The sequence below is a fragment of the Tinamus guttatus genome, unplaced genomic scaffold (assembly GCF_059628265.1).
Source record: "Tinamus guttatus ecotype Peru unplaced genomic scaffold, ASM5962826v1 Tinamus_guttatus_pri_ptg001449l, whole genome shotgun sequence".
Taxonomy (NCBI): Eukaryota; Metazoa; Chordata; class Aves; order Tinamiformes; family Tinamidae; genus Tinamus; species Tinamus guttatus.
The window spans coordinates 19,793-32,323 of NW_028289983.1; the positions used below are offsets into that span (position 1 = coordinate 19,793).

Below are 12,531 nucleotides of genomic sequence, written 5' to 3' on the forward strand. Positions count from 1 at the left end.
GCCGTGTCCCTGTCCCCTTGGCCGTGTCCCCGTCCCCCGGCGCTGTCCCCGTCCCCTTGGCCATGTCCCCGTGGCCGTGTCCCCATCCTCCGGCCGTGTCCCTGTCCCCTGGCCGTGTCCCCATCCCCTTGGCCATGTCCCCATCCCCGTGTCCCCGTCCCCGTGGCCATGTCCTCATCCCCTTGGCCGTGTCCTCATCCTCGTGGCTGTGTCCCCGTCCCCGTGGCCGTGTCCCCGTCCCCTTGGCCCTGTCCCCGTCCCCTGGCCATGTCCCCATCCCCGTGGCCATGTCCCCGTCCCCGTCCCCGTGTCCCTGTCCCCTTGGCCATGTCCTCATCCCCTTGGCGGTGTCCCCGTGTCCCCTTGGCCGTGTCCCTGTCCCCGTCCCCATGTCCCCGTCCCTGTGGCCATGTCCCCATCCCCTTGGCCGTGTCCCCATCCCCTTGGCCGTGTCCCCGTCCCCTTGGTCATGTCCCCATCCCCTTGGCCATGTCCTCATCCCCTTGGCCATGTCCCCATCCCCTTGGCCGTGTCCCCGTCCCCTTGGCCATGTCCCCCATCCCCTTGGCCGTGTCCCCATCCCCGTGGACGTGTCCCCGTCCCCTGGCTGTGTCCCCGTCCCTGTGTCCCCATCCCCTTGGCCGTGTCCCCATCCCCTTGGCCGTGTCCCCGTCCCTGTGTCCCCGTCCCCGTGTCCCCATCCCCTTGGCCATGTCCCCCTCCCCACGTCCCCATCCCCTTGGCCGTGTCCCCATCCTCTGGCCATGTCCCCGTCCCCTTGGCCGTGTCCCCATCCCCTTGGCCATGTCCCCCTCCCCACGTCCCCATCCCCTTGGCCGTGTCCCCATCCTCTGGCCATGTCCCCGTCCCCTTGGCTGTGTCCCCGTGGCCGTGTCCCCATCCCTGTGGCCGTGCCCCCATCCTTGTGGCCGTGTCCCCGTCCCCGTGGCTGTGTCCTCATCCCCGTGTCCCCGTCCCCGTGGCCGTGTCCCCGTCCCCGACGCGCTCCGCGCGCCCGCAGGCTCAAGGACGGCGTGGAGCTGACGCGCGAGGACGCCTTCAAGTACCGCTTCAAGAAGGACGGCCGCAAGCACTACCTCATCATCAACGAGGCCACCAAGGAGGACACCGGCCACTACAAGATCATGACCAACGGCGGCGAGAGCGAGGCCGAGGTCATCGTGGAAGGTGCCCCGGCCCGGGACGCGTCCTGGCCTGGGTGGGATTGGCCCGGGTTTATCCTGGTGGCGCCCTAGGATGTCCCTGGGCCAGGGATGGGGGTGTCCAGAGGGTCCTTGGGGGGTCTGGTGGGTCCTAGGGGCATCTGGGGGGGTCCCAGGGATGTGTCCCCCACCCCGTGGCCTTGTCCCCATCCCATAGATGTGTCTGGGGACCTGGGGGCTCCTGGTGACACAGGGGGGATGTCCAGGGTGTCCTAAGGGCATCTGGGGGGGGTCCTAGGGATGTGTCCCCCACCCCGTGGCCTTGTCCCCACCCCGTGGCCTCGTCCCCAACCCGTTGCCTTGTCCCCATCCCATAGATGTGTCTAGGGGATCTGGGGGGGTCCTGGTGGTGCAGGGGGAATGTCCAGGGGGTCCTTGGGGTGTCTGGTGGGTCCTGGGGGCATCTGGGGGGGTCCCAAGGATGTGTCCCCCACCCCGTGGCCTTGTCCCCACCCCATGGCCTTGTCCCCAACCCATGGCCTTGTCCCCATCCCATAGCTGTGGCTGGGGGGTCCCTAGAGAGGGTCCCAGGGGTGATTGGGGGTGACCGGGGTGGGGGGGTCCTTGGGGTATCCAGGGATCTCTGGGGGTGCAGGGGGGGTGTCTCTGTGTCCCGGGGGGGATCCCTGGGGTGACCCTGGAGAGGACGGGGGGGTCCCTGGGGCACAGAGAGGTGGCGGGGGGGTCCTTGGAGTGACCCTGGAGCAGATGGGGGGTCCCTGGGGTGACCCTGGAGAGGATGGGGGGGGCCTGGGGTGCAGAGATGTGACGGGGGGGTCCCTGGGGTGGCCCTGGAGTGGATGGGGAGTCCCTGGGGTGACCCTGGAGCAGATTGGGGGTCCCCGGGGTGCAGAGAGGTTGGAGGGGGGGTCCCTGGGGTGACCCTGGAGGGGACGGGGGGGGTCCCTGGGGTGGCCCTGGAGAGGATGGGGGGGTCCCTGGGGCACAGAGATGCGGCAGGGGGGGTCCTTGGGGTGACCCTGGAGGGGACAGGGGGAGTCCCTGGGGTGCAGAGAGGTGGCGGGGGGATCCCTGGAGTGACCCTGGAGGGGACAGGGGGGTCCCTGGGGCACAGAGAGGCGGCGGGGGGGTCCTTGGGGTGACCCTGGAGGGGACGGGGGGGTCCCTGGGATGATCCTGGAGTGGATGAGGGGGGTCCCTGGGGTGACCCTGGAGGGGACAGGGGGGGTCCCTGGGGCACAGAGATGCGGTGGGGGGGGGTCCCTGCGGTGCCGCCCCCCCAGCGCCCCGTGCCCCCCCAGAGAAGAAGCTGGAGGTGCTGCAGGACATCGCGGACCTCACGGTGAAGGCGGCCGAGCAGGCCGTGTTCAAGTGCGAGGTGTCCGACGAGAAGGTCACGGGCAAGTGGTACAAGAACGGCGTGGAGGTGCGGCCCAGCAAGCGCATCCACATGGAGCACAAGGGCAGGTGGGACGGGGACGGGGACAGGGATGGGGGACAGGGACAGGGACGGGGATGGGGGACAGTTGACAGGGACGGGGACGGGGACAGTGCCGGGGATGGGGGACAGGGGACAGGGACGGGGACAGGGGACAGCGCTGGGGACAGGGGACAGGGACGGGGACAGTGCCAGGGACTGGGGACAACGCTGGGGACGGGGGACAGGGGATGGGGATGGGGGCCTGGGACAGCGTCGGGGACTGGGGACAGGGGACGGGGACAGGGCTGGGGACAGCACTGGGGACTGGGGACAGGGACAGGGGACAGGGACAGCGCCGGGAACTGGGGACAACGCTGGGGACGGGGGACAGGGGATGGGGACAGGGGACAGGGCCGGGGACAACACTGGGGACTGGGGACAGGGACAGGAGACAGGGACAGCGACGGGGACTGGGGACAACGCTGGGGACGGGGGACAGGGGATGGGGACAGGGGACAGGGCCGGGGACAACACTGGGGACTGGGGACAGGGACAGGAGACAGGGACAGCACCGGGAACTGGGGACAACGCTGGGGACGGGGGACAGGGGATGGGGACAGGGGACAGGCCTGGAGGCCGGGGGCAGCACTAGGGACTGGAGACAGGGACAGGGGACAGGGGCTGGGGACTGGGGACAACGCTGGGGGTGGAGGACAGGAGATGGGGACAGGGGACAGGGCTGGGGGCCGGGGACAGCACTAAGGACTGGGGACAGGGGACAGGGACAGCGCCAGGGATGGGGGCCAGGGCTGGGGGACGGGGACAGCACTGGGGACGGAGGACAGGGATGGGGACAGGGGCCAGGGACAGCACCGGGGATGGGGGACAGGGGACAGGGGATGGGGACGGGGACAGCGCCGGGGACTGGGGACAACGCTGGGGACGGGGGACAGGGGATGGGGACAGGGGACAGGGACGGGGACAGGGGACAGCGCTGGGGCTGGGGGCCGGGGGACAGGGGACAGGGGCTGGGGACAGCACCGGGGACAGGGACAGGGGACGGGGACGGGGAACAGCGCCGGGGACAGGGGACGGGGACAGGGGACAGGGACGGGGGACAGCGCCGGGGACGCCACAGGGGGACACTTGAGACCCCAGGGCACTATAGGGTGAAGCTTGAAGCCCTCAGGTCGCTATAGGGGGACCCTCGCAGCCCTCAGGGCTATAGGGGGACCCTTGTGGCCCCGGGGCGCTATAGGGGGACGCTCGCGGCCCTTAGGGTGCTATAAGGGGACACACGCAGCCCCAGGGCGCTATAGGGGGACCCTCGCAGCACTTAGGGCCCTATAAGGGGACCCTCGCAGCACTTAGGGCACTATAAGGGGACACACGCAGCCCTTAGGGAACTATAGGAGAACACTTGCAGCCCTTAGGGCACTATATGGCAACACTCATGGCCCTTAGGGCACTATAGGGGGACCCTCGCGGCCCCGGGACACTATAGGGGGACACTCCCAGCCCTTAGGGCGCTATAGGGGGACATTCGTGGCCCTTAGGGCACTATAGGGGGACAGTCACAGCCCTGGGATGCTATAGGGGGACCCCGGCGGCCCTGGGGCGCTCCAGGGAGACAGTCACGGCCCCGGGGCACTATAGGGGGACCCTCGCGGCCCCGGGGCGCTATAGGGGGACCCTCGCAGCCCTGGGATGCTATAGGGGGACCCTCGTGGCCCTTAGGGCGCTATATGGCAACACTCAACGGCCCTTAGGGCACTATAGGGGGACCCTCGCGGCCCTTAGGGCACTATAGGGGGCACTTGCGGCCCTTAGGGCAGTATAGGGGGACCCTCACAGCACGGGACGCTATAGGGGGACACTCGCAGCCCTTAGGGCACTATAGGGGGACACTCACGGCCCCGGGACACTATAGGGGGACACTCACAGCCCTGGGGCGCTATAGGGGGACATTCGTGGCCCTTAGGGCACCATAGGGGGACCCTCGTGGCCCTTAGGGCACTATAGGGGGACAGTCACAGCCCTGGGACGCTATAGGGGGACCCCGGCGGCCCCGGGGCACTATAGGGGGACACTCACGGCCCCGGGGCGCTATAGGGGGACCCTCGCAGCCCTGGGATGCTATAGGGGGACCCTCGTGGCCCTTAGGGCACTATAGGGGGACCCTGGCGGCCCCGGGGCGCTATAGGGAGACAGTCACGGCTCTGGGGCGCTATAGGGGGACCCTTGTGGCCCCGGGGCACTGCAGGGGGACACTCGCGGCCCTTAGGGAACTATAGGGGGACCCTCATGGCCCCGGGACGCTATAGGGGGACACTCGTGGCCCTTAGGGCACTATAGGGGGACCCTGGCAGCCCAGGGCGCTATAGGGGACCGTGGCGGCCCCGGGGCGCCCTGGTGGCACTGGCAGCGCCCCGGTGTCCCCGCAGGTTCCACAAACTGGTCATCGACGACGTGCGCCCCGAGGACGAGGGCGACTACACCTTCATCCCCGACGGCTACGCGCTGTCCCTCTCGGCCAAGCTCAACTTCCTGGGTGCGCCGCGGGGACAACGTCCGCCTTGGGGACAACGTCCGCCTTGGGGACACTGGGGACAATGGTGGGGGGGGCCCAGGGTGGCACCCGGGGACATCGGTGACATCTGGGGGCTCCTAGAGCCCTTTGGGGGACACCAGGGACACCATTTGGGGACACCAGTGACATTTGGGGGATCTGTGGGTGCAGTTTGTGGTCCCCTCTGTGTTGAGGGGGGTCCTTGGTTACCCCTTAGGGACACTGGTAGTTGGCAGAGGTCCCAGAATGGCATCTGGGGACATTGGTGACATCTGGGGGGTCCCTGGGTGCAGTTTGGGGTCCCCACTGTGTTGAGGAGGGTCCTTGGTTACCCCTTGGGGACACTGGGGACACTGATGGGGGGTCCCGGGGTGGCATTAGGGGACACCAGTGACATGAAGAAGCTCCTAGAGCCCTTTGGGGGACACAAGGGACATCTGGGGGATCCCCTGGATGCAGTTTGGGGTCCCCTCTGTGTTGAGGGGGGTCTTTGGTTACCCCCTGGGGACACAGGGGACACTGATGGGGGGTCCCAGGGTGGCATTTGGGGACACTGGTGACACCGGTGACATGAAGAGGCTCCTAGAGCCCTTTGGGGGACACCAGGGACACCATTTGGGGACACGAGTGACATTTGGGGGGTCCCTGGGTGCAGTTTGGGGTCCCCTCTGTGTTGAGGGGGGTCCTTGGTTACCCCTTGGGACCCTGGGGACACTGAAGAGGGGGTCCCAGGGTGGCATTTTGGGACATCGGTGACATCTGGGGGGTCCCTGGGTGCAGTTTGGGGTCCCCACTGTGTTGAGGAGGGTCCTTGGTTACCCCTTGGGACACTGGGGACACTGAAGAGGGGGTCCCAGGGTGGCATTTTGGGACATCGGTGACATCTGGGGGGTCCCTGGGTGCAGTTTGGGGTCCCCTCTGTGTTGAGGAGGGTCCTTGGTTACCCCTTGGGACACTGGGGACACTGATGGGGGCGTCCCAGGGTGGCACCCAGGGACATCGGTGACATCTGGGGGCTCCTAGAGCCCTTTGGGGGTCACCAGGGACATCCGGGGGGTCCCTGGGTGCAGTTTGCGGTCCCCACTGTGTTGAGGAGGGTCCTTGGTTACCCCTTGGGGACACTGGGGACACTGATGGGGGCGTCCCAGGGTGGCATTTGGGGACACCAGTGACATGAAGAGGCTCCTAGAGCCCTTTGGGGGACACCATTTAGGGACACTGGTGACATTTGGGGATCCCTGGGTGCAGTTTGGGGTCCCCTCTGTGTTGAGGGGGGTCTCTGGTTAGCCCTTGGGGACACTGGCAGCTGGGGGGTGGGTCCTAGGATGGCATTTGGGGACACCGGTGACATGAAGAGGCTCCTAGAGCCCTTTGGGGGACACCAGGGACATCTGGGGGGTCCCTGGGTGCAGTTTGGGGTCCCCTCTGTGTTGAGGGGCGTCCCTGGTTGCCCCTTGGGGACACTGGAAGCTGGGGAGGGGTCCTAGGATGACATTTGGGGACACCGGTGACATCTGGGGGCTCCTAGAGCCCTTTGGGGACACTCATGGCACTGTGGGGGGGTCTGGGGACACCAGTGACACTTGAGGGTCCTGGGGTGCCATTAGGGGAGACCTGTGACATTTGGGGACTCCAGGGGCCCCGTTTGGGGACACCGGTGCCATTTGGGGGTCCCGGGGTGCCATTTGAGGACCCCAGTGACACTTTGAGGCGGGGGGTGCAGCCCCAATTAACCCTTTCTCTCCCTGTGCCCACAGAGATCAAGGTTGAATATGTCCCCAAGCAAGGTGAGCCGGGGCGAGGGGACAACGGTGACAAAGCCGGGGGGCGGGGGGGGGGGGGTTGGGGACACTCGGGGTGACGTCGCGGCGCTGTCCCCGTCCCCAGAGCCCCCCAAGATCCACCTGGACTGCTCGGGGAAGACGGCCGAGAACACCATCGTGGTGGTGGCGGGGAACAAGCTGCGCCTGGACGTGCCCATCACGGGGGAGCCGGCGCCCACCGTCACCTGGAAGAAGGGGGACGAGGTCCGTGTGTCCCCACGGGTCCCCACGGGTCCCTGTGTCCCCTCCATCCCCGTGTCCCCGTGTCCCTGTGTGCCCTCCATCCCCGTGTCCCCACGGGTCCCTGTGTCTCCTCCATCCCCGTGTCCCCATGTCCCTGTGTGCCCTCCATCCCCGTGTCCCCACGGGTCCCTGTGTCCCCTCCATCCCCGTGTCCCTGTGTCCCTGTGTGCCCTCCATCCCCGTGTCCCCACGGGTCCCTGTGTCCCCTCCATCCCCGTGTCCCCTCCATCCCCATGTCCCTATGTCCCCACAGGTCCCCGTGTCACCATGTCCCTGTGTGCCCTCCATCCCTGTGTCCCCATGTCCCTGTGTCCCCTCCATCCCCATGTCCCCGTGTCCCTGTGTGCCCTCCATCCCCATGTCCCCAGGTGTTCCTGTGTCCCCATGTCCCCTCCATCCACATGTCCCCGTGTCCCTGTGTGCCCTCCATCCCCATGTCCCCAGGTGTTCCTGTGTCCCCATGTCCCCTCCATCCACATGTCCCCGTGTCCCTGTGTGCCCTCCATCCCCATGTCCCCAGGTGTTCCCATGTCCCTGTGTCCCCTCCATCCCCGTGTCCCCGTGTCCCCTCCATCCCCGTGTCCCCAGGTGTTCCCGTGTTGCCATGCCCCCTTCATCCCCACATTCCCGTGTCCCCGGGCCATGTCCCCACGTGCCATGTCCCCATGTCTCCTCCATCCCCATGTCCCATGTCCCCACATGCCGTGTCCCCTCCATCTTCCCGGGCCGTGTCCCATGTCCCCGTGTCCCCATGTCCCCTCTGTCCCCGTGTCCTCTGTCCCCTCCATCCCCATGTCCCCTCCATCCCCATGTCCCATGTCCCCGCATGCCCATGTCCCCGTGTTCCCATGTCCCCTCCATCTCCCCAGGCTGTGTCCCCTCTGTCCCCGTGTCCCTGTATCCCCTCCGTCCCCATGTCCCTGTGTGCCATGTCCCTATGTCCTCTCCGTCCCTGTGTCCCCGTGTGCCATGTCCCCTCTGTCCCCGTGTCCCATGTCCCATGTCCCCGTGTCCCCTCTGTCCCCGTGTCCCCGTGTGCCATGTCCCCTCTGTCCCTGTGTCCCCTCTGTCCCCATGTCCCATCCGTGCCCGTGTCCCTGTGTCCCCATGTCCCCCTCTCTCCTCCGTGCCCGTGTCCCCATGTCCCCGTGTCCCTGTGTCCCCATGTCCCATCTGTCCCCGTGTCCCCGTGTGCCATGTCCCCTTTGTCCCTGTGTCCCCTCCATGCTCGTGTCCCCATGTCCCCGTGTCCCTGTGTCCCCATGTCCCCATGTGCCATGTCCCCGTGTCCCCGCGTGCCGTGTCCCTGTGTGCCATGTCCCTGTGTCCCCTCCGTCCCCGTGTCCCCGTGTGCCATGTCCCCATGTCCCCTCTGTCCCCGTGTCCCCATGTCCCCGTGTCCCCGCGTGCCGTGTCCCCGTGTGCCATGTCCCCGTGTCCCCACACCCCGTCCATCTCCCGGGGCCGTGTCTCCGTGTCCCGTGTCCCCTCCGTCCCCGTGTCCCCTCCATGCCCGTGTCCCCGTGTCCCCTCTGTCCCCGTGTCCCCGTGTCCCCGTGTCCCCGTGTCCTCGTGTCCCATGTCCCATGTCCCCGTGTCCCCTCCGTCCCCATGTCCCCACGTCCCCACGTCCCCATGTCCCCCCGGCAGCCGTTCACGGACACCGAGGGCCGGGCGCACCTGGAGCAGCAGCAGGATGTGAGCAGCTTCGTGATCGAGAGCGCGGAGCGCGGGGACGAGGCGCGGTACAGCATCACCGTCACCAACCCCGTGGGCGAGGACTCGGCCGTGCTCTTCGTCAAGGTGGTCGGTAAGGACGGGGGACGCGCGGGGACGGAGGGGACACGGATGGGGACGGGGACGGAGGGGACACGCACGGGGACGGAGGGGACACGGACGGAGGGGACACGAACGGGGACGGGGACGGAGGGGGACGGGGACGGAGGGGACACGCACGGGGACGGAGGGGACACGGACGGGGACGGAGGGGACACGCACGGGGACACGCACGGGGACGGAGGGGACACGGATGGGGACGGGGACGGGGACGGAGGGGACACGCACGGGGACGGGGACAGGGACGGAGGGGACACGCACGGGGACGGAGGGGACACGGACGGAGGGGACACGGACGGGGACGGGGACGGAGGGGGACGGGGACGGAGGGGACACGGACGGGGACGGAGGGGACACACACGGGGACACGCACAGGGACGGAGGGGACACGGATGGGGACGGGGACAGGGACGGAGGGGACACGCACGGGGACGGAGGGGACACGGACGGAGGGGACACGGACGGAGGGGACACGAACGGGGACGGGGATGGAGGGGGACGGGGACGGAGGGGACACGCACGGGGACGGAGGGGACACGCACGGGACACGCACAGGGACGGAGGGGACACGGATGGGGACGGGGACGGAGGGGACACGGACGGGGACGGAGGGGGACGGGGACGGGGACGGGGACGGAGGGGGACGCGGGGGTTGGAGGGACAGGGAGATGTGGGGCTGGGGAGGAGGGACGTGGGAATGGGGCAAGGGGCGGCTGGGGATGGGGACACTGGGTAGCTGGGAAAGGGACATGGGGGACAGGGACATGGGGTGGCTGAGGACGGGGACATTGGGTAGCTGGGGACAGGGACTGGCTGGGGACAAGGGGACAGGGACATGGGGTGGCTGGGGATGGGGACACAGGTGGCTGGGAAAGGGACATGGGGTGGCTGGGAAAGGGACACGGGGGACAGGGACATGAGGCGGCTGGGGATAGGGACATGGGGTGGCTGGCAGAGGGACGTGGGGGACAGGGACATGAGGGTGGCTGAGGACAGGGACACAGGGTGGCTGGGGATGGGGACATGGGGTGGCTGAGGATGGGGACATGGGGTGACTGAGGACGGGGACATGGGGTGGCTGGGAGAGGGACACGGGGGACAGGGACCGGCTGGGGACAAGGGGACAGGGACATGGGGGTGGCTGAGGATGGGGACATGGGGTGGCTGGGAAAGGGACATGGGGTGGTTGGTAAAGAGACATGGGGGACAGGGACATGAGGTGGCTGGGGACAGGGAGACAGGGTGGCTGGGAAAGGGACATGAGGGACAGGGACTGGCTGGGGACAAGGGGACAGGGACATGAGGTGGCTGGGGACAGGGACATGGGGTGGCTGGGGATGGGGACATGGGGTGACTGGGGACAGGGACAGAGGGGACAGGGACTGGCTGGGGACAAGGGGACAGGGACATGGGGTGGCTGGGGACAGGGAGACAGGGTGGCTGGGGATGGGGACATGGGGTGTCTGGGAAAGGGACATGGGGGACAGGGACATGGGGTGGCTGGGAAGGGGACCTGGGGTACAAGGACCGGCTGGGGACAAGGGGGTAGGAACACAAGGTGGCTGAGGATGGGGACATGGGGTGGCTGGGGACAGGGACATGGGGTGACTGGGAAACGGGCATGGGGGACAGGGACCAGGTGGGGACAAGGGGACAGGGACATGGGGTGGCTGGGGATGGGGGCATGGGGTGACTGGGAAAGGGACATGGGGGACAGGGACATGGGGTAGCTGGGGACAGGGACAGAGGGGACAGGGACTGGCTGGGGACAAGGGGACAGGGACATGAGGTGGCTGGGAGAGGGACGTGGGGAACAGGGGCTGTCTGGGGACAAGGGGACGGGGACATGAGGTGGCTGAGGATGGGGACACAGGTGGGTGGGGATGGGGACATGGGATGGCTGGGGACAGGGACATGGGGTGGCTGGGGCAGGGGGACAATAGGGGGTCTGGGAACAAGGACATGGGGTGGCTGGGGCAGGGGGACACCAGGAGGGCTGGGGACAAGGACATGGAGAGGACACGGGGTGGCTGGGGCAGGGGGACACTAGAGGGGCTGGGGACAAGGACATGGGGTGGCTGGGGATGGGAACATGGGACAGGGGCTGGCTGGGGACAAGGGGACAGGGACATGGGGTGGCTGGGGCAGGGGGACACTAGAGGGGCTGGGGACAAGGACATGGGGTGGCTGGGGCAAGGGGACACTGCGAGGGTGGGGACAGGGACATGGTGGGGACACCGAGCGGCCAGTGAGAGGGACAGCGGTGGCTGGGGACAGAGCGCCATGGGGGCCGGTTGGGGACAAGCCTGTGACCGGGGTGTCCCCGCGTGTCCCCGCAGACGTCCCCGACCCCCCCGAGGCCGTGCGCGTCACCTCGGTGGGCGAGGACTGGGCCGTGCTGGTGTGGGAGCCCCCCAAGTTCGACGGGGGGCAGCCGGTGACAGGTGAGTGGCACGTGTCCCCGTGTCCCCGTGTCCCCACGCACGGGGACACACGTGTCCCTTGGTGTCCCCGCAGGCTACCTGATCGAGCGCAAGAAGAAGGGCTCCATGCGCTGGATGAAGCTCAACTTCGAGGTGTACGCGGACACCACGTTCGAGTCGACGCGCATGATCGAGGGCGTCTTCTACGAGATGCGCGTCTTCGCCGTCAACGCCATCGGCATCTCGCAGCCCAGCCACAACACGCAGCCCTTCATGCCCATCGGTGCGCCGGGGGGCTCCGCGGGGGGCCCTGGGGATGGGAGGGGGGGTTGGGGGGGTCTCCTGGGGGTCCTGAAGGGAGGGATGGGGGTTTGGGGGCTCTCCTGGGGGTCCCCAAGGGAGGGATGGGGGTTTGGGGCCTCTCCTAGGGATCCCCAAGGGAGGGATGAGGGTTTGGGGGTCCAGGAGGTGGGTTGGGGTCTAGGGGGAGGGTTTGGGGGGCTCTCCTGGGGGTCCCCAAGGGAGGGATGGGGGTTTGGGGCCTCTCCTGGGGGTCCCCAAGGGAGGGATGGGGGTTTGGGGGGTCCAGGAGGTGGGTTGGGGTCTAGGGGGAAGGTTTGGGGGGTTCTCCTGGGGGTCCTGAAGGAAGGGATGAGGGTTTGGGGGTCTCCTGGGGGTCCCCAAGGGAGGGATGGGGATTTGGGGGGGTCTCCTGGGGGTCCTGAGGGGAGGAATGAGGGTTTGGGGGCCCTCCAGGGGGTCCCGAAGGGAGGGATGGGGGTTTGGGGGATCCAGGAGGTGGGTTGGGGTCTAGGGGCAGGTTTGGGGGCTCCCTGGGGGTCTGGGGGCTTCCTTGGCAGACAGGGGCCACCCCTGGGGTCTCGGAGCCCCCCCGGGTGCTGGGGGGCCCCCCTGGGTACTTGGGGGGGTCCTGGGGCCCCCCCGTGACGGTGCCCCCCCCCAGCGCCCACGAGCGAGCCCACCCACCTGACGCTGGAGGACGTCACCGACACCACGGCCACCCTCAAGTGGC

The 12,531-nt window shown here is 68.2% G+C and overlaps 1 protein-coding gene across 1 annotated transcript in view; it reads left to right on the top strand.

Moving 5' to 3' along the window:
* Positions 1 to 12,528, top strand: part of LOC104566308 (myosin-binding protein C, fast-type-like) — a gene marked incomplete at both ends in the record, with an annotated part of 31,870 nt that extends 19,342 nt beyond the window's left edge. Inside the window, 9 exon segments of the mRNA XM_088539164.1 lie at positions 1,022 to 1,188; positions 2,486 to 2,651; positions 5,049 to 5,155; positions 6,931 to 6,960; positions 7,061 to 7,200; positions 8,890 to 9,049; positions 11,415 to 11,519; positions 11,593 to 11,781; positions 12,463 to 12,528. Of these exon segments, the coding sequence (XP_088395290.1) occupies positions 1,022 to 1,188; positions 2,486 to 2,651; positions 5,049 to 5,155; positions 6,931 to 6,960; positions 7,061 to 7,200; positions 8,890 to 9,049; positions 11,415 to 11,519; positions 11,593 to 11,781; positions 12,463 to 12,528 (1,130 nt within the window).
* Between the last annotated feature and the right edge of the window lie 3 nt (positions 12,529 to 12,531).